A 27145-nucleotide genomic window follows, 5' to 3' on the forward strand; every position below is an offset into this window, starting at 1 on the left:
GGGAGTCATCCAGCTGCCTTCATTGACACCCCAGTCTGCCTCCAGACGCAGCTCCTTAACCTGTTAAGCCCGAGCCTGTTTTCCAGGTCTCAGGCTCGAAAATGACATTCCCAGAACAAATGACTATAACTTCACTTCTAAAAAGGGTAATTTTATAATCTTTTTTCTCAAAGCAATGATAAACCTGTGAGTTTGATGTAGAAAAGTCAGAATCAATATAGAATATTTTTATTTTAAAGTAAATTCAGATTGAACATAGTAAAAATACGTAAATTATAGTGTCCGTCCAAAAGAAAAAATAATTACTTATAGTGAAAACCACCCTTGAATGATGGGATAGCAGACTAAAAGCTTTAGGAATCCAAACTATAACATATAATAAGTACCCTGTATCAAGATTGATGCAAAACAAGTGACATTTGACCTTTTTAGAGAGGTTTAGCACAAAAAAAAAATTCTGGGGTCATTTGGGTGGATTTTCCATATCTCTATATCAGGGGTGCCCAACCTTTTTTGAACCGAGAGCTACTTTTAAAGTTGCCAGACTGCAGAGATCTACCAGTCCAAATAGAGAGGTGTAGCCATTACTGACAGCCTACTACCAGGTAAATACACACTTCTACTTGTATAAAACTGACCTTTGTACGATTAATACTTCATAAAATACTGCAGATCCTTTATCTTACCTCTTTCTAATCTACACACATACAAGTATTTAACTGAAGTTACACAACAGTGTTGTTGATACAGAGTTGGAGTTTATTCACACGTCACATACTACAGTGGGTAATGTTTTCAAGAAACATTGAACAGTGCTGCCACATATGATACAGGGATAAAAGAAAAGACTCTGAACCCTTTCTTTGACATTATATACAAAAGTATAAATTAGGCTTACTAATAAGACAACTCAGATCTGAAGCTACAGGAATCTGCTGCAACAGTGCAATAAAAAAGACAAAATTAATAGAATCAAACCCTTTTTTTGTTGCATTTTAGTAGAATATAAAAAGAAATGCCTTTTTAAAATAGGATGCAAGCAACACTAGTTTCTTAACCTGAATTGATGACTATAATAAATTTAAGTTTGCATTCTTATACCATTTTGTACAATAATTATAATGAATAAGTTCAAACAAACTCAAACTTACAGCTGATTAATAACGGTATCTAACTTGAGTTTTTATCATATCAAAAACCTTTTTGAATGCTACTGTTATTTTTAGTGTCACCAAAAAGCGCGTCGCAGCCTCCATGAATGCTTCTTTCACAACTTCGCCGTCTTTGAAACACTTCATGTGTTACGCAAGAACGTGACTGACACGATAAGATGCTATGCTAGCAGCCTTGCTCTTGTTGTTGGGCCTGGTGAAAATGGACTGCTGTGCATTTAGCTGTCCTTTCAGGCCCCTCCCCTTTTGGGAGCGTAGGGCAGAATTAGGAGGGAATTCCGTCTCGTAGCGTTTGTGCACTGTTTTGAAATGCCGCTCCTAAATTACCCTTCTTCGATAAAGCCACGCTCGCATTGCAGATGAGACAGATGGACTTTGAATTGGAATAGATACAAATATAATCATCCTCCCACTCGGAGTGAAAATTATATATGTTTTGCTTCTGCCATAATTGCGGTCTTGTGTGTGTGCGGACTGTCACTCCTGTTGACACGGACAACGTTAGCGAACTAGTGCACTGCCCACTAGCCACGCCCCGACACATGGGGTCACGCCGGCCAATCACAAAGCTTTGATGCGTTCAAGTGCATTATTCTGGCACAGGAAGATTATTTTATAGGACATTAACGATAAAACAGAATATTGTTGTTCTATTTTTAGACACATCTCGCGATCGACTGGGAATCTCCCCGCGATCGACCGGTCGATCGCGATCGACTGGTTGGGCACCCCTGCTCTATATCTTTGGCCCCCCTTGGTCGATTTTGATGATTGACATCTCTTTTTAACCGTCAGAGCCAATATAATTGTGGGGAAGGTTCCTAAATCCACCTACACGTTACCAAATAAGGAGTGAGAGTGATGCGTAGCCAGAATACCCAAAACAGGAAGCTGTCATACACTCTGGTCAAATTGTTTATCTAAGTTGTATGTTACAAGCATGGTTAAGTTGTAAAATAATACATAAATAACTGTATTCAGCCCTATATTTGAAAAACCAAGTAATCTGATTACAGTTAATGAATATATTTGGAGGCATTGTGAAAACTCCCACTTTTGAGAAAATCTCAACACTTTATTCCATCTAAGCACGAGTATTTATGACAGACACGCCATATATTCCAAAAATAAATATCTCTGGGCCCTAAAGAAAAATATACTAATCAAAACGGTCTTTAGTGATATCAATTGTGAACTTTCTTAACATTAATTGTAAATTTAACGTATGTTCTCTTTAGAACAAAGATAGGATGGTCGCAGCTGAAACTGGTTAATAGCAATTTTCTGTTAACCTCATGCTTAAACATTAACAGATTCCTTCTGACTGACACACTTATAAAAAACCTTCTGCTTATTACTTACTCTTTCTTCATAAACTTAAAAATACAATTGTGGTGAATCGTTGACTATCTACTTTAAACAACCACCAAATGAGAGTCACTATTGTATGATAAATACAACTCCTAAATAACATTACAATATATATTTCTTACAGTGAGTTTGTTATTTAATGTTAAACAAATTCTCCTCTTTCTATGTCTTGTACTAGGTGAAAAAATCCACTATTATGTTTAATTTGAATAGACATTAACCTTTCTATATGTACTTCATATACAAGCCGGAGCCCTTGGGGTGCTAGGGGGACGCTGCCGTAGAGCCCCTCTCAGAAAGAGGGACACCAACCTGTGGCGCCATCGACTTCAACATGTCGGGCAGAGATAGCGGCCATATACACCTTCAAAGTGAAGTGAGAACGTCCACTATCCAGAAGGGACTGCAGGAACCCTAAAATGGTGGCCACGGAGAAATGCCCCGGATTCTCAGCCTTACTCAAACACCAGTGGGAGAAGAGCTTCCATTTGCACTCATACTGTGCTCGAGTGGATGGTGTTCTGGCATTCAGGATAGTTTCCCTGACAGATGCTGTGAAACCACTCTACAGTGGGTTGGGCCCCGCAGAGGCCAAGCCCAGAGCTGAAGGCGGTGAGGGTCGGGATGCCAAATCTGACCCTTGAGCTGTGACAGAAGGTCCTTCCTGTTGGGGAAACACCATGGTGGGCTGCATCAGAGACTGCGCAGAAGTGGGAACCAGACTCTCCCCGGCCAGCGGGGGGCAACCAGAAGGAGCCTGTGCCTCTGAGTAAGGACCCTCTGAAGCGTCTGAAGTATCAGAGGCAGTGGCGGGAAGGCATACAGGAGAATGTCCGGCCAGTCATGCGCCAGAGCGTCCTGGCCCATCGGGCTGGTCACCTCTGTCCAGGAGAACCAGAGGGGGCAGTGCCTCCACTCTTCTGAGGCAAAGAGGTCCACCTCGGCCCTGCCGAAAATGCTCCAAATTGCCTCCACCACCTCTGGGTGAAGCCTCCACTCCCCCGGTGGAGGCTTGTGCCATGAGAGGAAATCTGCGACCTGACGGCGCGCAAACCAGCCAGTCGTCTAGATACGGCAGGACCTTCACGCCCTGTGCCTGCAGGGGAGCGAGCGCTGCCGTAACGACCCTGGTGAACACCCTTGGAGAGAGGGAGAGACCAAAGGGAAGTACCCGGAACTGATAATGCCGGCCCTGAAAGGCGAACCTCAAGAACTTCCGGTGATGGGATGTAATTGGCACGTGGAAGTAGGCGTCCCTCAAGTCCACAGTTGCGAACCACTCCCCCTGTGCGACAACACGAAGGGTGTCTGCTGTGGTTAGCATATGGAAGGGCAGTACCTTCAGGAATCTGTTGATTCCTCTGAGGTCCATAATTGGACGGAATCCGCCGACTTTCTTGCTCACAAGAAAGTACGCCGAGTAGAACCCCCCGGACTGAAGCAGAGGGTCCACTGGCTCGATTGCGCCCTTGGCCAAGAGGACGGACAACTCTTGATCCAGAGCTAAGGCCTTCACCGGATCGCTGACAACTGTCATTCTGTCCCGGCCGAAGGCTAGGGGCCAGCGTCGGAACAGCAATTCGTATCCCTGGGTTATGGGTTAGGGTTAGGGTGGAAACCACCCAAGGGTCGGAAATACAGGCAGCCCAGTAGCTGAGCTGTTGCTGGGTAAAGCAGCCGACGACCGGCCCCGGGACTTCAGGGCCTAGCCCCTCGGCCCCTGGAGCCCCTTGGGGTGCGCCGGTAAGGCTCTGAGGCACGAGGCCGCCTGGAAGGCAGGCGACCTGGGGCACGAAAGTCATTGGGAGGCGGTTAAGTGGGCCGCTGAGACCTCTGCAGACCACCCCTGTAAGCCGGTGGCTGAGTGCGGCTGCTAGAGCGGCCCCTGGGCCTGCTGGGAGTGGGCACAGGTCTGCGAAGACCCGAAAGCTGCTGCCTGGTCTGCCTAGCTTGGGCAGCACGCTCCAGTGCCTCCAGGGCAGCTGACCCAAACAGCTCCCCTGGCTCGACTGGCACGCTACGGAGGACTCTCCTACATGTCTCCGTTAGTGGTGACTGGGTCAGCCAAACCTGGCTACGAGTCTGTACCAGAAAGGACATAACTCGTCCCAATTCCCTAGCCATTAGGGCAAAGGCCTGCAGTGATGCATCACTGAGGCCCAGCAAAGAAGGCTTGGCCGGAGCCTGCTGCAGAGAGGTGGAGACAGCCAGCATTAGATGGGAGAGGGAGTTCCCGATACGACCCATGCGTGCCGCTGCATCGTAGGCCCTACTGAGCAGTCCGTCTGTGACCCTGCACTGAGGCTCGTCAGGAGCCAGAATCAGGGAGGCGATGGCAGGCTCAATGGGTGGCATGCCACCCAGCCCCACCCTCGCCGGATCCTGCATGGCAGCCAAGGTCCGGGCATCAGAGCCAGCGTGGCAGAGGGCCCTGGTGTCCCTCCAGCATGCATGGAGCTCCCTCAGGTACTCCTCTGAAGGAGGAACAGTGAGGGGGACAGGGGCAGGGCTACGCCTGAAGAAGGCGCTAGCCTGAGCCAAGTCGGCCTGCGGAACCGGAATCTGCAAGTGCGCCAGGGCCGTACGAATAATGGCCGCCATGGAGACGTCCTCCACGCCCTGCAGAGAACCCTGAGCAGAGGAGAGGGAAGCCTCCTCGAGCGGGACCTCGTCCTCCATCTCTTAATTGAAGAGGTTAGCCGCTAGCGACAAGGCATCCTCATACAGAGGTGCGGCAACCGAAGGAGGAGCAGGCGGCACGCGAGCAGCCCCTATACCGGGCACTGGCTGAAGGGCCAAGAGGAGCGACTTCATCATGTCCATATCGGCAGCTAGCTGATCCACTTTAGAGGACAGCCTGTTTCTATTCCTCCTATTGGGAGGTGCACCCATAGCCATTGTTACGACCCTGGGTCGTTATATCATTTGTGTGTAGATATGTTTCCCTCCTCCTGTGTCTGTGAGTGTGTGTGTGTGTGTGTGTGTGTGTGTGTGTGTGTGTGTGTGTGTGTGTGTGTGTGTGTGTGTGTGTGTGTGTGTGTGTGTGTGTGTGTAATTCTACCGTATAACTGGTCCGTTAGTATATTTTGAAATCTTAGAAAGATAAACTAAGTTAACCTGTCTTGCAAGACACGTTTTGTTTAGTTTAGGAGTGAGAAACCCTCTTTTTGATTGAACCTTATTCTCCTGTTTACTGGTAAGAGTAGGTAAGAAGCCTGTATTTTATTTTATTTGTTTTGTTAGGCAAGTTTAAGGAATCTCTGTAAAGACGTTGCTTGTTTGTTATGTTGGGGTTGTCTCACTTCTTTTTGAGTTATTAAATCTCAAAAAGCTGATTTCCTGTGTCGTTTACCATTTCTTGGGGGTGGGAAGAGTTGGGAGAGGGCAATTTTATGCTGCGCCTAGGTTCCCCTAGATCTGAGCGTAACACCATCGCTCCCTCAAGTTGCCGGGAACGGCCGAACTGATCTGGAGGAGGATGTGACAAGGAGAGGTGTCCGTTGGCTGCTGCCAGACGTTCCACCTCAGTGATTCTAGCCACTCTGAACGCCCGAGGCATGCAGCTACAGTTCATGCAGGCGCTTACCGTGAGAGCCTCCCTTAGATGCTCGAGGCCGAGGCAAGAGGGGCAGCGGTCATGGCCGTCCTCGGGCTCAAGAGAAGCCATAAAGGCGCTACATGAATGAGCCATTCTGTAGGTAGCCAGATGCAGCGTAGCCGGGAGCGGGTGCGGGAACACAGCCTTCACCAGCTACCTGTTTAACGGAAAGAGTAGAGCGGTGCTGCTACTCGACGAACAGAAAGAGGGGTGTAATTAAACCCACGATACCGGCAGAGGGAGCGGGAACGAGAGCACTACCTTCACCTAGCTGGATTAATAAACAAGGCAGTTTAGCGTCTACCAGGAGCGGGGGCGAGAACACTGCCTTCACTGGTTTAGTTAGAGATGAATGCCAGATGCAGCGTAACCGGGAGCGGGTGCGGGAACACAACCTTCACCAGCTACCTGCTGAACGGAAAGAGTAGAGCCTAACTAATAAAGCAGTTAGCGTCTACCAGGAGCGGGGGCGAAAACACTGCCTTCACTGGTTGAGTTAGAGACGAATGCCAGATGCAGCATAACCGGGAGCGGGTGCGGGAACACAGCCTTCACCAGCTACCTGCTGAACGGGAAGAGTAGAACGGTGCCGCTACTCGCCGAACAGAAAAAGGGATGTAGCTATACCCACGTTACCGGCAGAGGGAGCGGGAGCAAGAGCACTGCCTTCACCTAGCTGGGTAGAATAAAGAACCTTCAACACAAAGCTAAGACCAGAAACTGGCTTCTAAAGAAAAAACAGCACGGGAAACTCCGGTGCTTATCCCGGCGTCAGCCGAGTGGCAGCAGCCGCTACTGCTAACTAGCCAAACAAGAAACACAGCTAAAGCCGGAAACTCAAAATGCTAATGATAGCTTGGCACAACGCCGCGGTCAGAACAAGTACAAAAGCACAGCAAGGGCAACTCCAGGGTAGGGATGGGTGTCGTTAAGGTTTTAACGGTACTACTACTTTTATCGATACCGCTTATCGATCCGGTCTTTTAACGGTACTTTTATCGGTTCTTTTGGAGAGAAAAATAAGGTAAACTAACTAAACAAATTGTAAACACAACTAACATTAAATACATAATATTTCACATCAAAAGAAACAACAATGTTTTAACAAATCGTATTAAATAATCTGATAAAAGAATTGTAAACAGAATAGCTGAAACTTTAACAAAAATAAATAACCTCTAGTTACCTCTAATCATTAACCCATGTTTGTAAATTTTTTGTTGGAGACAGGTGGGTGGTGGGACCCAGAGCACTAGTGGGCAAACAGTTTTTTACCAGGGTGTTTCAAGCCACACAAAGGAAAGCCATAGGAAAGGCTTAAAGGAAAGAGATATAGGAAACCTGTTCATTGTATTTTGTTATTGGAATAAAATGCACAACGGAGAATCTTGTCTGGACCTGTATCATTGCCCTGCGTAAGATCCGCTAACTAGTGCCTCAGCAGCTGTATTATTTTAAGTTAATTATCTGTTTTAGTTCTATATGATTTTGGCCGCTACAATTGTGTTAACTCTGTGTGTTGCTGCTAGCATACATAATACCTGACGTCACGTGGAAAAGTTACTCGTGGATGGGGATACAGAGCTGCTAGAAAGACAGTCGAACTCGTTAGCTTAACCTCACTTTGCAATTTAGTTTGTCTATAAATTATAGACAAACTAAATTGCAAAGTGAGGTTAAGCTAACGAGTTGGAGTTAGAGAAAAGGTAAGCTAGTTAGCTAGCTAAATGTTAGCTGCAAAAGATGAATTCAGACTTTTATTTGAAGTCTGACTATTAGTATGATCCAAGCCATCTCTGTCAAACTGCCCCCTGAGACTCTGCAGTGGCTCTTCTCTCCAGGTACATACCTCCAGCAGAAGACACACTTGTTAGCGCAGGCGAGGCTGGGAGTAGTTTCCATGCAGCGGTGGGACTCGATCCCATAGAAAGTGTGCTTGTAACAGCCTCCTCTCCCTCGCAACATAGACTGAGCAACAGAAACAATGCTTTTATTGTTAGGGATGCAAACAGTTAGTTACAAAGTCAAATTCTTCACTGAGAGGAGTAAATTCCATTTACCTTGGTCCATCGACAAAGCTTCACTCCTGAATGACTTCCGATGAGTTTGTACCCTACACAGAAGAGAAAGAACAACATGGCTCTCAATCAGTAAACTTCTTTCTGACCAGATATTTAAACATAAAAATCTAGAGGATGTATTTTCTTAGAATGGTACATCAGTAAAGGTCCCGCTCAATATTATCGTTTGGCTACTGATCTTCACATCTGCAATAGGAAGGAAGGAATATCGCTTTAAATTCTCTTTCAGCTAAAAGGAAGATAAAGTGTTACAAATTGACTTTCTTCAAAAGTCTGCCTCGCTATCCTCTTTATCCACAGCCTAATACCGCTGGCTATGAACGGGTCCTTTTTTACAGCCTCCTCTGTGATGTCTCTCAGAGAGAAAGGCTTCTTCTTTCTCACTTAATCTGCTCAAGAAATACCAGAAAAAGATATTGGGATTGCTTCCAAAGGGATCAAGAAGGGCTCATTTTTATCTTTTTCATTTCATCTGAACATTTAAAGTGACTTTACTAGCTAAGCCAAGAAGCAGCAGACGAGCCTGAATTCATTCATGTGTTTGATACTAGATGCATAGCCGCGGGAAGTAGGGGTGCTGGGGGTGGCGAGTGGTGTACATTTGAAAAACTGAGTGACCACCTAAATAAAGATGATACAGTATACAGTAGCATTCAATAGTCATAGTATATATTTGTATCAGTCAGGTGGCTTGAATTTATTTTCCAAATAAATAAAATCCGAGTCATCTAGGTCATAGGTCGTGGGATAGTGACGTAATTGACGCAACACACACACGCAAAAAAGGATTTTTGATTTTTTTTTTCAACAAACAACCCAATAACAAGAGTTATTACTCCTCAACCCACCACCTCTACAACTCCTCCATCTACTTGTGAGCCACCGGAGTCAGGAACTGGGAGCACTTCTCCCATTACCACCAGCGATCGAGAAAATGTGGAAGGAGAAGAAGCTAGCGTGGCTAATTTGGAATCAATGGAGAAGCCACACCAGCCAACTGACTTCAATTTTCCCGGTAGAAAGTTTGGCAAAGAAACCTTCTGTCTGACAGATGGAAGTGGCTCCATTATGTTGAGGAAAGTGACCATATCATGTGTTTCACATGTGTCAAAGCAGTTCAGAAACGGCTAATTAACGAAGACAGCGTGAGGATGGATGTTAGCAGCTTTGTAAAGGGGGGATTCTCTAACTGGCGGAAGGCAACAGAAAAATTCAATGAACATAAAAAATCGAAACTTCATCGTGATTCAAGCCAACCTATTGCTGCTTTAGGTAGCACACCAATTAATGCCCTTCTGTCTGACGCTGCCCGGAAAACACAGAACACCGCAAGGAATGTGCTTGAATTGACGTTCAGGTCAGTTATCTTTCTTGGTAAAAAAGGAATAGCTTTTCGGGGTGACAACAGTCGTAATGGTGTTCTGTATGAACTTATGCTCGAGCGGACATACAACCTCCCTAAAGAGAGAGAATGGGTGCTTAGGAGGGATAATTGGCTCTCGGATACGATAGAATGAAATCATTAACAGTGTGCATATGCCATCCAGGCTGACATTGTGTCTCACGCTATAAAAAGCCCCTACTATGGAATAACCGCGGATAACTACATCCGTTGAAATACAACGGATGTAAGTGCCATGGAACAATTTTCACTGACCCTGCGATATGTGGACGAGAGCATGGAGATCCACACGGATTTTCTTGGATTTTACAATGCCCCCGACAGCACTGGAGAAACACTGTTCAAGTGCATCACCGATGTGTTTCTTAGGCTGAACATCCCAATTGAACGTCTAAAACAGGCATGGGCAAACTAAGGCCCGCGGGCCATATACGGCCGGTTGGGCTTTTGAATCCGGCCTGCCGAATATTGGTACAAAATTGTCCAAATTATAGTAAAGACCGCATTCATTTTGCCTTTTTCCTGCAATACCCGGCATTTCAGTTGATCCCACTAGATGGCGCACTCTAGTAACCTTTGCTGGAGTCTGGTCTATTCTCTGGCCCCGCTCGGCAACCCGGCAAGATCAAAGAACCAAATATTTCACGTTTACATTGGAGGGGGCGAGATTAACCTGAGCAATAACAGTTCATGGCGAGTACGGCGAATACAAGTTTGTTTGTTTGTTTGTTTGTTTATTTATTTAAAGGACAGTGCACATTAATTCACATTGCTGTAAATGAGCCAGTATTAGCCAGCAGGCTAATTTTCAACTGTTGTCCTTAAAGTTGTAACAAGCAGTAGCGCTGAGCAAAGTGACTAGAATGCGACCACACACTTATAAAAACACTTAGTTTAGTTTTTTTCTTCTTTTTTCGAGCGTGTAAAACCAAAGAAAATACAAATGAAACAAAAGATGATACAGACATGATAGGCTACAGTAGTATACAAATGAATGCAATAACAAAACGAAATATTTAATTAATAATTGAATAATCTGTAGTATCATTGTCTGATATCAATAAACAACAAAGCTTTAGCTAATTACACGTCCGAAAAGGGGTCGGAAAAAGTTTACACTTATTTAATCCGACCCCTTCTCCCTTTTTTTTCACTTTCTTTTTTCTTTTTACATCTTAATATATGTTAACATACAATATAAATGTATACTTTAACCTTGAATAATTTATATAATCATTCATATAATATATACAGGCAAGTTAGGAGAATGGTCTCTATATACATATATATATATATATACATATATACATATATATATGTATATATGTATACATATATATATATATACATATATATATACACATATATACATACATATATATATACATATACACATATATACATACATATATATATACATATATATACATATATACATATGTACATACACAAATTCATACAAACACAAATTCATAAATTGAATACAAAACAAGAATATAAACAGTTATGGTTTAGCAGTTTCCTCCCTGTACCTTGTGAGAATTGTGTCTTTATACCTCTTTTTGAATAGTTTGATGTTTGGACATCCCTTTAGCTCCTCCTCACTCACATTGTTCCAGATCTTCACCCCACAAACAGAAACACAAACACTTCTCTTTGTTGTGCGCACCCTAACATAAGTGAATATAAATGAACCACGTAAATTATAATTCCCTTGTCTTTCATTGAACAATATCTGAATATTCCCAGGTAATTGAACGTTTTTTGCCTTAAACATGATTTGTGCAATTTGAAATTCAACAAGATCTGACAGTTTTAATAATTTTAGCTCTAAGAATAATGGGTTTGTATGATCCCTATAGCCGACATTTGTAATAAGTCTTATTGCTCATTTTTGTAAAATAAATAGGGATTGTGTTGTAGTTTTATAATTACTGCCCCAAACCTCTGCTTACTTAAATAAGGTAACACCAATGAACAGTAAAGAATGTAGAGGGAATTTTGATCAAGAATCTGTTTTGCCTTGTTTAATATTGCAATACTTCTTGAGACTTTGGAATGAATATGTTTTATGTGTGGTTTCCAGCTCAGTTTCTCATCAATTGTGATTCCAAGGAATTTATGTTCTTTAACTCTCTCAATGAAAATCCCATCTATCTTAATGGATGCTAGTGTATTGCTATTTCCAAATATGATTAATATTGTTTTATTCATGTTTAATGATAACTTATTACTGTTTAGCCATAACTTTAGTTTGCATATTTCAGTTGTGATCTCTTCCAATAGTAGCTGTACATTGTCCCCAGAACAAAAGATATTAGTGTCATCAGCAAACAAAACAAACTTGAGTACTGTCGATACATTGCATATTTCATTAATATACATAATAAATAGTTTCGGCCCCAATACTGACCCCTGGGGGACACCGCATGTAATGTCCAAATATGAAAAACAACACTCCCAGCTTCACAAACTGTTGCCTGTTGGTTAAATAACTCCTTACCCATTCCAAAACTACACCCCTGATTCCATAACGTTCCAGTTTCTTTATTAATATGTCATGATTAATCGTGTCAAATGCTTTTTTAAGGTCAATGAATATTCCAATGGCATGTTTCTTTTGGTCAATTGAGCTAGTAATTTCTTCAAGTGAGTCTATTAAAGCAATCGATGTTGATCTATTGGCTCTGAATCCTTATTGACTTTCGGTGAGAAGTTTGTGTTTTTCTATGAAATTGTCCAGTCTGTTATTGAAAAGCTTTTCAAGAATTTTTGAGAATTGTGGTAGAAGTGAGACAGGTCTATAGTTTGTGAAGTGATGTTTGTTCCCAGCTTTGAACAAAGGTATGACTTTTGCTATTTTCATTTTGTTAGGAAATGCACCAGTTTGGAATGATAAGTTACATATGTGTGTGAATGGTTTTGAAATAACATCTATAACCTTTTTTAATACAGTCATGTCAATGTCATCACAATCGGTAGATTTTTTGTTTTTACATTTCGTTACAATATCAACTACTTCCCTTTCATCCACTGCTGTGAGGAACATTGAGAAAAGATTACGTTTTATTAAGTTTTCCAGTTTTTTTTCTGATGTTCCTCTATCAGGGATTTTACCTGCTAATTCAGGTCCAACATTTACAAAGAAATCATTGAAACTGTTGGATACAACATCCATATTTTCCTCTTCCTTATCCTTGTCAATGAAGTATGTGGGACAACTCATTTTTCTAGACCCATTTTTTATAATACTATTCAGTATGCTCCATATTCCTTTAATGTTGTTTTTATTTTTGTCTAGTAATTTCCGATAGTATTCACTTTTGCAGGTCCTTATTATAATTGTTAATTTATTTTTACATTTTTTTATATCTAATCTCTGTCTCTTTTGTTTTATTTGTCATGAAATCTCTATACAATGAATTTTTCTTTTTACAGGCATTTTGTAAACCCCTTGTGATCCATGGACATTCTACATATTTCATTTTTCTACTGTATTTGACAATTGGGCAGTATGTATTATATAATGATAAAAACATTCTCAGGAATTGATCATATGCACTGTCAATATTGTTTTCTTTGTATAAATCATCCCATCTTTGTGCCAGTAAAGCATTTTTTAAAGCGCTCATTGCTTCCTCTGATCTAACTCGTCTGTATTGAGTAGCATTGTCCGGCATGTTATTACTGTAGTTTTTGTCATAAACTGCAAATACTGGTAGGTGGTCACTTATATCATTTATTAAGAGTCCACTTACTGTATTGTTTTCTATGTCATTTGTGAATATATTGTCTATGAGAGTAGCACAGTGCGATGTGATTCTGCTGGGTCTAGTAATCTTTGGATATAAACTCATACTGTACATTGTGTTGATAAATTATTCTGTCATGCTGTGATTATTTGGATTTAGAAGGTCAATATTGAAGTCACCACAAATGAAAACTGTTTTATGAATCACTTTTGAGAATATTTCCTCCATCCAGTCCTTGAAAATCTCAATACTAGAGCCGGGTGCTCTATATATACAACTGATGATTACATTTTTCCTTTTTTCTTTGCAGATTTCAATCGTGATACATTCCAATACATTATCAATCACTGTTGACATATAATTCATCACCTTAAATTGTAAAGTATTGTCCACATACAAGGCTACTCCTCCTCCACCCTTGTTTTGTCTATTTATGTATCTGAGTTCATAGCCCTCCAGCTCAAAGACTATGCCTTTGTCCTCCGTGATCCAACTTTCAGATATGGCAATGATGCTAAATGTTTGTTGAAACTGATTTAAATATTCCTTGATGAGGTTAAAGTTTGCATACATGCTTCTGCTGTTGAAGTGAATAATAGATAGCTTGCCCTCTGATGATATGCTCTGGTTGTACTGTTGATCAGTGTAATAACAGCAGTTGTTGATGATAGAAGAGAAGAAATTATTATATTTCATAATCCAGATCTTTTGTTTTATAGTCAGTGTATTCAAATGTTTTTAGCAACAGTTGGTCTTGTTCCTTGATCATCTGAGACATATTAATATTTTCCCCTATTGAAGATGATTGCCTCCATTCAGTGTGAGTCATGGTTGTGTGTAAGTGCTTGTTACCTCATGTGTGGTCCAGAACATGAAGATTATTGGTATTTATCCAGATCCTCCATGTTTCTGATGACCAGTACTTTGGCCTCCTCAGGTGTTACGTTTAACTTTATAAATATTTTGCAGTTTGTTGTCCAGGTGTTCTGAATTTTCTTCTGTTTTTTCATGAAGCGAGCCTTTCTGGCTATGTCGCCGTTGTACTTGGTCAGATGCTCGTTGATGTAGACATCTGATCCTTTCAGCTTCCTTCCTTGTTTGAGTAAGGCCGTTTTGTGTTTCCTGTTCACAAACCTGATGAGAATAGCCGGTTTGTTGCCAGCGTTACTCCTTGGCAGGGGGTGGCATGCCTCGATGTTCTCACAGCCCAGTTCGATCCCCTTGGACTGGAGGAAAGCAGCCACCTGTTGCTCCGTGGAGCTGACATCAAGCTCCCCGGGCTCACCCCTGTTGTTAACGGTCACAGCACGAGCGTATGACCGGGGTTTTATGTTGAGCCCGGTAACGATAACATTGTTCATCCTGGTATATTGCTCAAGGTCCTCCACTCTGCTCTCCAGGTAAGTTATCCTCTTGTCCTTCTCAGCATTCTGGATCCGCAGATCCTTAACCTCTTTTACAAGGTCCAAAATATTTTTCTGCTGCAACCTGACAGCAGAAATTTCCTCCGCCAGGAAGTCGAGCGACTTTTTAATGTCCTCGACCTCCTCCGCAGCGATGGTTTTCTTTGGACCCATGAAGTACTTTGATAGAATCCAGCGATTAAGATGTTATATTGTATGTTACGCATGCACAACAGTAAATTGTCAATAGTCGCAAAAACTTCTCTCTGCACGCTGTTGTATAAAGTCAGGCAACACTAACCAGGCTTAGTGTGATTCTGTTTATTTTACCTTACTTTAATAACCATCCGTTCGCTGTTATTGACCATTGTGAAGAGCCAGACATTTTCCTGTTGTTTTGTATTATTGCAGCTATCGGATGGAATCAATACATGGGCTACATGTGGCCATCACAAGTAAAATCATAACAAAAACTACGGCGGTAAAATATGCGTGTAGAAAACGGCTTATGCCACAATATGATAGCAACAAGTAGTCAAGAAAGTCTGATTAGCTTTGGTTGCTATGCTAACATCACCTGTAGAATGCCAGAGAAACGTTCATAACAGCGTTGTGATGCCAAACAGCTTTCAGACTGAAACACATTCACTGATGGGGATGGGGGATATTTATCAGCTGCTTGTGTGACAGTCAGACAACGGGAGAACAAACTCAGGTAGACGAGCAGCACTGCAGCGGGCAGTAATGCAGCTGAACCACATTAATAAACAATGCACCACGGCACTCTGGAGAAAGGTATAAGGTTGGAGAAGTAGTTCTTAAATTTAATCTGGCTTCGTATAATTAAAGACTACGCAGTCCCCTATTGATGTTGTAGTGAGCGGTGTTGCGGAGAAAATCAGCGACGTAAAACGCTGTGTGGGTGATAAGAAGGCATGTAAACGGTTACGTCATGACGCAAACGATAATGTAACGACGCAATGACGCAATAATTCACCTCTGAACCTGCATCTGTAACAATGAGTGGACCAAAGAAAAGAAAAGTCAACATTGAGTGCCGAGTGTATAATGAGGAGTGGACAGCTAAATATGTTTTCACCGATCTGCTACTGGCCCGGCCCGTCTGTCAAATTTTAAAACTCATAGTGGCCCCCGAGACCAAAAGTTTGCCCACCCCTGGTCTAAAAGGATACTGCTTTGATGGGGCAAGTAATATGTCGGGACGATTTTTGGGAGTTCAGGCTCGACTCAAAGAAGTGTGCCCTGACTCTCTTTTTGTGCACTGTGCCAACCATTCGCTGGACTTGGTTCTTCAAGAGGTCGGTCGTGAGGTCAGTCTTGTTGCTGAGACATTGAACATTGTTCAGGGCATAGCCACGGTCATCCGCGAGTCATCCAAACGCAAGGAGCTGTATGTGTCCATGTTTGGCTGTGATGATGTGGTTAACATACAACAACACTAGTGCACGGGGTGCCCTGGAATGCACAAATCTGCTGAGGGAGGGCATAGTAGCCCTTCGTGATGACACCGTGGTCCAGGGCATAGAATCCAAAGTGTCTGCAGTGGAACTGAACATGCCAGATGCTCGTCAACACAGGGCAAGCAAAACCCCAGCCCGTTACCGTCACACAACAGAGCCAGAAGCGCATGCAATGAGTACATGGCGACAAGAGTTTTTCGAGGCTGTGGATTTGCTCACTGCTGAGCTGAAAAGAAGATTCGATCAAGATGGCATGAAGATAGCAGCTCTCAGAGAGAACGTGCTCATCGAGGCAGCTAACAGTAGGGGCCAACAACAAACCCTGGAGCTAGAGTCTCTTCATCTTCCACAGCTAATCTCTGATGTGGACCGTTACCGACTGGACCTCCAGCTTAAGATGCTTGGAGATGCCATTGGTGATTCTCCCTGTCACACGGTACGTGCTAACCTCCATCCACAAGCAAGAGGCATTTTCCAAGACGTTGAAAAACTCATAAAACTTTGCCTCTGTATGCCAATCTCGGTTGCTTCATTCGAACGGTTTCACCCTACGCCGTCTGAAAACATGGTTACGGATAGGGGAGGACTGGGACTACAAATCAGCCCGGGACTCTCGATCGGCCCACCGCGGTACCGCAAGTAAATACCGCTAGTAAATTGTCGACGGGGGGGGGGGGGGGGGGGTAGACAATTTACTAGCGGTAGACATTAAGGGTAAATAATGTCTACCTCTGGGCCGGTGGTATCACTGGCCCCACCATTGTAACCACTGGCCCGGAGCATTCGTCCAAAAAAAATCGACTAATAATGAAGAAAATTAACACATTTGTTACAATAGTAATTTATGCACTAACTACATTACAACTTGTACTACAACATTTGAATCATCAGTTCTTACTCATTTTCCTCAATTGTTCATATTTGGTTTATTAAAATAATGATATTGTGGTCATTGTTAAAAAATGTCTGCTATTATTATGAGTAGCCTATTATTATTTGTATAATGCACTTTCTGCCTTCCTGTCATTAGGAGTTAGACATGTAATGGCTATGTAATTGATTTGATTAGAACCTTCATTATCCTAAACTGCTGGGACATTTCGCCAATACCTTTATATTGTCTATACTCTTCACTTACTTGTCAGCATAGGTCGGCATTGATGTACAGAGCCGACAGAAGGCCTTGTTTATATTGGCATCATATTGAGAGGTGCAGTGACGCGTCCTAAAACCAGGAAGTAAGCTGCTGGTTCCCTCGAGAAGGGTTTTGGAAAATAGCTGGAAATAAGGTCTGTGGAAAAGAAACCTGTTTGATAAATGCACGTTTTGTTCAGCCGGATAATCTCCACATGTCTACCCTACTTTTATAATTTTCGAATCATAAATCTAATCGATAGATTATAAAAGGGTTTTAGGACGCGTCACTGCAGCCAACTCCATCGATCAAGCTGGCTGAAACTTTCTCTCCCTCTTCTTCTCATACTCCCTGTCACTCTCCTTTAACTCCTCCGCTGACTTTCTTTTATTTGAAGATTGTTTTTTGCCCGGTGCTTGGCCGGTTACCGCTGGTATTCAAAACATTTGGCGAATGGTTAGGTGGCGCGATAGTCTGTAGTGAAGGAGCGCGCTCCCGCTGCGCTCCGCAGCAAACAGCTGTTTGCTTTTCACCCAACAACGACAACCGACTCACGGAACGCTATGTTGTAGCGTTGATAAACGAAACAATTTAACTAAATTGCTAGTCAAAATACCAATACCACAGGACACTTTTTTTAAAGCAATATTTTCAGTGGCCCGAGCGGGCAAGTGGAAAGTACGTTATGCTGGCCCGGGGTGTCTAAATAGTGCTTCCGGCCAGCGGGCCATTTCATGTCGAGCCCTGCCGGTTACCGGCCGGCCCACATCGTCCGACCGGCCCACTTCAGTACCGGCCCATCGGGATTCGTCCCGAACGTCCCGATGGCCAGTCCGCCCCTGGTTACGGAGTAATATGACACAGAAGAGACTGACACATCTGACTTTGATGCATGTCCATAGTAACATTTTGGACAATGTGGATGTATCTGCTCTAATGAGGGTCTTCATTAGTGCCACCCCAGAGAGGAAGGCTACATTTGGAGGTTTGTGAAGCCCCAACACAAGGTAAGACGATATTTTCCTTTAATGCTGCTGCCGCTGTGCAGTGTTTTGCCTTGTCAATCAGTTAAAATTGAATTCATAGTTTTATTAATATTGTAAATAATATTTTTGTCTGACTATTTGTAATGTTATGTAGGTTTGTAAGACCCATAGTTAGCATGTGGGTATGTGCAGCTGTTGCTAAGTGATGTAACCAAGGTCTATAATGGTTTATTAAGCCTAACAGTTAAAACAAACAATTTATGCGGCTCGTATCGCTGACGGCCGGGCCCGGCACAGCCTTTTATTTTTATTTTTTAAACGCCCCCGGGCGTCCCCCCTCCCCACTTTTGGCAGCACCTCCTGAGCAAAATTACTTCCCGTGGCTATGGCTAGATGAGTCAAAAACTACTGTAATTCATCAAGGCTGTTTAGGATATATTTGCGGAAAAAGTAGAAAAATCACTACAACGGGGAGTGCACAAACACATAATTCAATTTAAACACCTAATGTACTACTCCTTATCTTTCTTACAGTGCAGACGCTTTTCTGCTTGCTCCTGCCTCTGCTTACTTTTTATGCTGATTTTCCTATTCTTATTCTCTGAAAACTTCGAGCAGCGGCTCCTGGACATTAACTTATCACTGGGACAGTTCATCTTCGTAAATAGACGGAGGGTTTCAGCCATATTTCAAAAATGTTACGACGACCTCAGTCTTACAGTAGCGTGGCCTAGCAACAGCTAAAGCCTGGTAGTCTACTGCATGCTATTTAGCTTAAGCTAGTTGGTAGCAAAATGCCTCCGTTCTCTACAGATGACTTCCACAAACTTATACAGAAGATGGCTGTGTTGGAAATGAAAATGCAACGGTTGGAAGTTAACGTGGAAGTGAATGGACTATGTCGTGGGAATGACACCACTTTACCAGTGTTGCAAAAATAATGGAGAAGGGTATGCTAACTCACAGCTAGTTAGCAGCTACAAGGATTCCAAGGAACAGGAGGGCGGTGTACTGGGTAATAAATCTACAAGTGGTAGTCCTCCCTGGAACTCTCTGGTTGAAAAGCCTAAAGCCTAAGAGTAAATCATTTCCATGGGATTTGGGAGGACGGATAACAGGCAGAGCCCAGCGCTCTGAAATCTGTGATGCGACCGGCTGGCCTGCATTGTTATCACCCAGGAAGAGCGCCTCTTCAACCCCTATTCATACTAGGAAACAGCAGTGGACAGCTGCTAAAGGGAGAATTACAAACAATCCTCCTAAACCACCAAGTGTGCCAATCCAGAACAGATACGCTCCGCTGACCGAGAACCGGAGATCTCTTTCTGATGACCTGGATAACCTGTCCTCTTCACACAGCAGGGTAAGGACCAATAGCTACTCCAAAAGTAAAAGGCTAGAGGGAAAGCTAACGACTGGGCCTGAAACTCTGATTGTGGGTGACTCTGCTGTAAGAGATGTAAAAGGTCTGTGTAGTAAGAACAACACCAAAGTACTCTGTTTTCCCAAGGATGTGGTCTCTGACTTGGCTGAGAAGATCCTGCATATTGGGGCTGAACATCCGACTGTGAAGAATGTGGTACTACACATTGGAACAAATTATGTTGTGAAACAAGAGTCAGAAGTGCTGAAAGAAGACTTTAAATGTTTGTTGGAAACTGTCAGCTCTCTAAATGCGGAGGTGTTCATCAGTGGCCCTCTACCGCCAGTCAGAAGAGGAGTGGAGAGATTCAGCAGATTGTTTGCACTGAACACCTGGCTTTCAACGGCCTGTACTGACCATTCTGTCAATTTTATTGACAATTTTAACTTTTTCTGGGATCGCAGACATATTTTCAAGGCAAATGGAGTTTGCCTGAACAAGTCAGGAGTGAAATTGTTTATCTCTAACATATTCAACTGCCTGCGTCATCAATCTGTTCCCTCTGCCAAGGACAAGCAGCAAGAGGAATCAAAACAGGAGAAAGACACATCGCGCAGAAAACCCTGAAGAATGATCACTGCACCCGTCTGAGGAATGTTCTGATTATGGGAGAACTATGAGACACATGGAGGAGTCTACACTGCCCGTCACCCCCCCCCCCCCCTGTCAACGCCTTTGAGGATACTCCGTTCACCCTTTCACCCTCGCCCACCCTCCTGGAGATCGTTGAACATATGAAGGAGATACAGAGGGTTGGCACCGATTCCTTCCTGGAGTTCAATAACCAAACTAAGGCGATACGCAGGGCTGGCAGCATGTCCTTTACCCCCGCTCCTCAACGACGCCCACCAAAATCACCGCAGAGACGCGCACCATATCCCCCGTCTTCATCAAGAAAGTATCTGCAGTCTCCGAAGCCTGATAAGGGTGTGTGTGTACAAAATGCAACAAACTCTTACTGATATGTGCTGGGTCCAGGCTCAAGGGTGTATGGCACTCAACTCTTTCCAGGACATGCCGGGGCCCTGCCTGCCTATAGCTTTGCAGATATCTGTGTTGATAGGTAATAGATTAAGAGCGGTGAATCATCTTAGATACAGGAAGCGCTCAAACGTTTGTGTGAGTTTATCTAATTTAGCAGTGATTCCATGTCAGCCACAGCTTGTCACAAAAAATCTGACTTGTGTATTTAACAAACTTAAACTAGCTTTATTAAATGTCAGGTCATTGGCAGGAAAAACTTTTTAATCAATGATTTTATCACTGAGCACAATCTCGATTTTATGTTTTTAACAGAAACTTGGATTGAACAAAATAACAGTGCAGCTGTTCTTATCGAATCAACCCCTCCCAACTTTAGTTTTATGAGTCAGGAAAGAATGCATAAGAGAGGAGGTGGAGTTGCTATTCTGTTCAATGATTCCCTTCAATGCAGGAAGACATCTTATGGGAACTTTGATTCTTTTGAATATGTGGCCCTTCAGCTGAAATGCTCCTCTCGAGCTCTGTTCCTAAATATCTATAGACCACCCAAATACTGTGCAAGCTTTTTTGATGACTTTACTGAACTGCTGTCTATAGTGTGTATTGACTTTGACCGTCTAGTCATTGTTGGTGATTTTAACATCCATGTTGACAACCCCCAGGACAGAGGGGCAAAAGAACTGTTTTGTGTTCTTGATAGCTATGGACTGACTCAGCATGTGACGGAGCCCACGCACAATAAGGGGCACACTCTGGACTTAATTATCTCAAAGGGTCTGAATATCTCTAAGGTTGTGGTGACTGATGTTGCACTCTGACCATTCCTGTGTTTTCTTTGAGAGCTCTATTTCTGTTCACAAAAATGTTCAAAAAGAGATAACCACAAAGCGATATTTAACTGAAAATACTAGGGAAATGTTTACTCAGAATTTTTCTTCCACACTTGCCCCTGCTAACATCTCAGTAAATGAGCTAGTAGATCATTTTAATTCAAAAATTTAAAATGTTATAGATGCCATTGCTCCAACTAAGGTAAAGGAAGTGTCTGGCAAGAAAATATCTCCATGGAGAAAGGCCATGACCGTGAAAACAGAATGTCGAAAAGCTGAACGCAGGTGGCGAAAAACAAATCTCCAGGTTCACTTTGAAATCTATAAAGAGAGACTTGGCCTTTATAATTTGGAATTGAAAAACGCACGACAATCGTTCTTCTCCGACATCATTACCAAAAACAAAAACAACGCACGTGCCTCGTTTGCTACCGTCGACAGACTAACTAACCCCCCAGTGTCAGTAGCCTCTGAATTTCTATCCACCAGGGCGTGCAATGATTTTGCCTCCTTTTTCACTGACAAAATTCAGAAAATCAGACAAGCAGTCAGTGCCTCTGCATCAGGAACAGCAAATGTGTTGTCTCTGTGTCAATTAAATTAAATTCAATCACTTCAATTCAATCAATCAATCAATTCAAACACCATGACACAATTCCATCAGATTAATGATAAAAACCTAGAGGACATTATACAACTTCTGAAATCCTCCTCCTGCTGCCTTGATATTATTCCAACAGGATTTTTCAAAGATGTTTTGCCTTGCATGGCCTCAGATCTACTTCATATAGTAAACAAATCTCTTCACTCAGGTATTTTTCCACAGGCCCTGAAAACTGCAGTCATTAAACCGCTCTTAAAAAATAATAATCTAGATGCTAGTAATGAACAATTACAGGCCCATATCAAACCTCCCATTTCTAGGTAAAATCATTGAAAAAGTAGTTTTTCAACAGTTGAGTAATTTCTTGCATTTAAATAACTGTTTCGATGTGTTCCAGTCAGGCTTTCGTCCAAACCACAGCACTGAGATTGCTCTTGTAAAGGTCTTTAATGACATCCACTTAAACACAGACAGTGGCAGAACTTCAGTGTTAGTATTATTAGATCTCAGTGCTGCGTTTGACACTGTTGACCACAGCATATTACTAGACCGACTGGAAAACTGGGTGGGACTTTCGAAAACAGTTCTAAATTGGTTTGAATCCTACTTAAAGGACAGAAACAACTTTGTTTCTATAGGTAAATACACATCTGAGTTGACAAATATGACATGTGGGGTTCCTCAAGGCTCTATCTTGGGGCCTCTTCTCTTTAACATCTACATGCTACCACTGGCTCAGATAATGAAAAACAACAAAATAAGTTAACATAGCTATGCAGATGACACACAAATGTACGTAACAATTTCACCAGGAGACTATGCTCCAATTCAAACACTGAGTAAGTGCATTGAACAAATCAATGACTGGATGTGTCAGAACTTTCTCTAATTAAACAAAGATAAAACTGAGGTAATGGTTTTTGGAGCCAAGGCAGAACGTATAAAAGTTAGCGCTGAGCTTCAGTCTGCAATGTTCAAAACAACAGATAAAGCCAGAAATCTAGGTGTAGTCATGGACTCTGACCTGAGTTTCAACAGTCACATTAAAACAGTTACTAAATCAGCCTACTATCACCTAAAGAACATATCTAGGATTAAAAGACTAATGTCACAGCAGGATTTGGAAAAACTTTTCCATGCTTTTATCTTCAGTAGACTCGACTACTGCAATGGTGTCTTCACAGGTCTCACTAAAAAATCTATTAGGAAGCTGCAGCTGATTCAGAACGCCGCTGCTCGAGTCCTCACTAACACTAAGAAAGTGGATCACATCACTCCTGTTCTGAAGTCTTTACACTGGCTTCCTGTGTGTCAAAGAATAGCTTTCAAAATACTGCTGCTGGTTTAGAAAGCACTGAATGGTTTAGGTCCAAAATAAATTTCTGACCTCCTGCTAAATGATGAACCATCCAGATCTCTCAGGTCTTCAGGGACTGGTCAGCTTTCTGTCCCCAGAGTCAGAACTAAACATGGTAAAGCAGCGTTCAGTTATTATGCTCCAAATATCTGGAACAAACTCCCAGAAACCTGCAGGTCCACTGCAACTCTGACTACTTTTAAATCCAGGCTGAAGACTTTTCTTTTTGTCGCTGCTTTTAATTGAACTATTAATATCTTAGACTGCACTGTAACTTTTATCCATGTACTTTTTCTTTTAATGTTTAATTGAACTATTCATATCTGAGACTGCACTGTAACTTTTATCCATGTACTTTTTCTTTTAATGTTTAATTGAACTATTCATATCTTAGACTGCACTGTAACTTTTATCCATGTATTTTTTCTTTTAATGTTTATTTTATTATCTTTTCTTTTTAATGACTGATTTTAAATGCCATTTTCTTAATGTCTTTCATTTTTTGTAAAGCACTTGGAATTGCCTTGTGTTGAAAAGTGCTATATAAATAAACTTGCCTTGCCTTGCCTAATGTGTGCTTTGTCTTTTTATCTCAGGGGCAGTAAAATGTTGATCAGCATGAAATTGTTTTTCCACCTGAAAATACCTTGAAAGCACATGTCATCTAAACTCGGAAAACAAGGGTATAGGACTAGACCTGCGGGCAGTTAATTTAACCATTGATGTTATTAATGTAAGCAACGGTTACCCTTCATAGTTTGTTAGGGAAATCAATTTCTAATGTTCTTCAAGGTAGAGGATGGAGCCAAAGCCTTCCTATTTACTCTTTCTCGGTTATCACTGAGACATGGCATCTGCTTAAAAGGTACAATATGTGCTATGAATAATTGTACTTCAATGTGTAGGGTATCACATTTTGAAAGACATTTACCAACGGCTTGCAGTCATCACCACAACAACGCTTTAGCATCAACGATCCGGAATTCACGAGCAATATGGAAAAAAACGTTTATCCCGGAATTAGTTATTTCATATCTCGATGACAATGTTTATTACCATAAAGCATGTTTTCTGGTCATTCTATACATGTAATAGTCTGTATGAAAGACCCACATCCATTACAGTTTCAAATGAAATTATAGAGATACAATAAATACATGCTAGCTTTACACTGACTATGTGTCCATGCATGCACACAAATACAGACTCTCAACAGCCTCGTCTTACAGGATCAATGAGACATCATCAATGGATTGAAAGTTTGAGTTGTATTTACTTGTGCTTTCTCCATGCTCATAGCTTTAGATTTAAAATGTAATGAAACTGCGCCTGGGCCAGAGATGTCTTTCTGCCTCTCATTAGAGACAATCACTTAAAAACGAGATGCTTTTATTTCTTCGACTCTTTTATGCATTTCATGGGAAATAAGGGTATATCTGAAGTATTTGACAGAGAGATGAATATACCTTTTTATTTTTCATTATTACTTTTTTTCTGTGTTATTTTTAACAATTTAATTCATAGTACGGTCATGTCAGTTGTTGTCTTTTGTATTTAATTATCTAATTTAGCTTTGTTGTCATGTGTTTATTTTTATATATACAGTAGGTATTGTTTTTTGAGTGTGAATGTGGAATATTAATGAAGATTATGGTTAGTAAAAAAGAGCTGCTGAATACAAACTAGTCCGTAGGCCTACCCAGAAGCTTTTTGTAAGTGCAACACTGATAAACGATCTACTCTCTAGTGGGCTGACTGGCTTTCAACAACTTGAATAAAAGACAGAATTATTGACAATTCTGCTAACAATTTATTCTGTGATCCATGATACTCTGCCTCTGGGAAATAAAATGAACAGCAAGAGGATGTGTTTTATCAAAGGGTTGGAAAATCAGTCTAATTTTGGTCTGCACATTAGTGGAGACCTCCTGTAGTAGTTTCAAAGAAGTGGAGAATTTTAAATCACACTTTAAAGTGCATATTTGCTAATATATGTTTGAGTATGAGGGGCCGTACAGGCCGTAATTCATACTGGTCCTCTCACGCACATACATTCTCCTTTTACATACATATATTTTCACTCTTACATACATACATTCTCCTTTTACATACATACATTTTCACTCTTACATACATACATTCTCCTTTTACATACATATATTTTATAATATATGCATGTCTGAAGAGAATATATGTATGCAAGAGAAGAATGTATGTATGTGTGAAGACAATATATGTATGCAAGTGAAGAATGTATGTATGTGTGAAGACAATATATGTATGTGAGAGAAGAATGTATGTATGTGAGAGAGAAAGTATAGTGGAAACGGAAGGAGTATGGTTGAAACGGAAGGCAGGTCATTCTTGCGCTGTGATTGGCTCAGAAGGTCGAGCGGGGCGGGCTCATGTTCAGAACTTCTGATTCAAATCAACATGATGGAGGGAGAGGGTTAGGGTTAGATGACTCTGTGTATCTACGGACCACTTGTTTTTCTTTATTAAACAAGTAATCGGAAGAGTGTCTGCGAGGCGTTTTTGCTTTTTACCTTACTAAATGGTCTAATGGTCATTGTAGCGAGGGGGGGGGGGGCGCGATACTTGCGGAAGTGATTTCAAAATAAAAGCACTCGTTTGCTTGGAACGTTAAACATAATTATAAACAAGGGGAAACAAGGTGAATTTAGCGATCACAACGAAAACGGCCAAGACACACATTGAGCCCAGAAAATGAATGTTATTAAGGCTGTAAATATAATAAGCATGTGTCTAAAATGGACAACATTGTTAGGAGATTTAAACTATACAGCGATTCTGCACTGCGGTCACTCAGCTGTCTCTCGCGTTTGTCTTTTCAAATCAGCTGCTCTTCATATTTTACAAATATTTTTTACTGAAAGTTCTTAATAAAACTGACACTGTTGGACTCGAGGGGAGAAGAATAAATGGACAACATTGTTAGGAGATTTAAACTATACAGAGAGCCGTTTTTTCAAATCAGTAGCTCTTCATTTTCTTTTTACAAATATATTTTACCACAAGTTCTTAATAAAACTGACACTGTTGGACTCGAGGGGAGAAGAATAAATGGACAACATTGTTAGGAGATTTAAACTATACAGAGAGCCGTTTTTTCAAATCAGTAGCTCTTCATTTTCTTTTTACAAATATATTTTACCACAAGTTCTTCATAAAACTGACACTGTTGGACTCGGTACTAGTTTGACTGCTACTAACAATACATTGAAGTACTTTTACTGAGTACTTTGTGAGAAATACTCTGTCAAAGTCCCCTCCATATAGCACATAATCTAATGCATCAGTCCGTCCCAGGCGGGAGTTTATAAACCAAAGAGTAACCGCCCTTACGGCACGCTCTGATAAGTAAAGCGAACGCACCCGCAAGGACACCTGGCCAGGGATGTGACCGTTTCAGGGGTTGACAAAATGTTCCTTAAAACCCCTAATGCTTGCTGTAATCTACGCGATTCATCTCCCTCCATCATGTTATGTTGATTTGAAATCAGAAGTTCTGAACATGAGCCCGCCCCGCTCGACCTTTTGAGCCA

At 41.9% G+C, this 27145-nt stretch overlaps 1 protein-coding gene across 1 annotated transcript in view; it reads right to left on the reverse strand.

The window, feature by feature from the left end:
* The window catches only part of tyw1 (tRNA-yW synthesizing protein 1 homolog (S. cerevisiae)), a 225991-nt gene that overhangs the window by 92106 nt on the left and 106740 nt on the right, over positions 1 to 27145 (reverse strand). Inside the window, 2 exon segments of the mRNA XM_034230575.1 lie at positions 7991 to 8109; positions 8202 to 8254. Of these exon segments, the coding sequence (XP_034086466.1) occupies positions 7991 to 8109; positions 8202 to 8254 (172 nt within the window).

Source organism: Gymnodraco acuticeps, unplaced genomic scaffold, assembly GCF_902827175.1.
Source record: "Gymnodraco acuticeps unplaced genomic scaffold, fGymAcu1.1, whole genome shotgun sequence".
Classification (NCBI taxonomy): Eukaryota; Metazoa; Chordata; class Actinopteri; order Perciformes; family Bathydraconidae; genus Gymnodraco; species Gymnodraco acuticeps.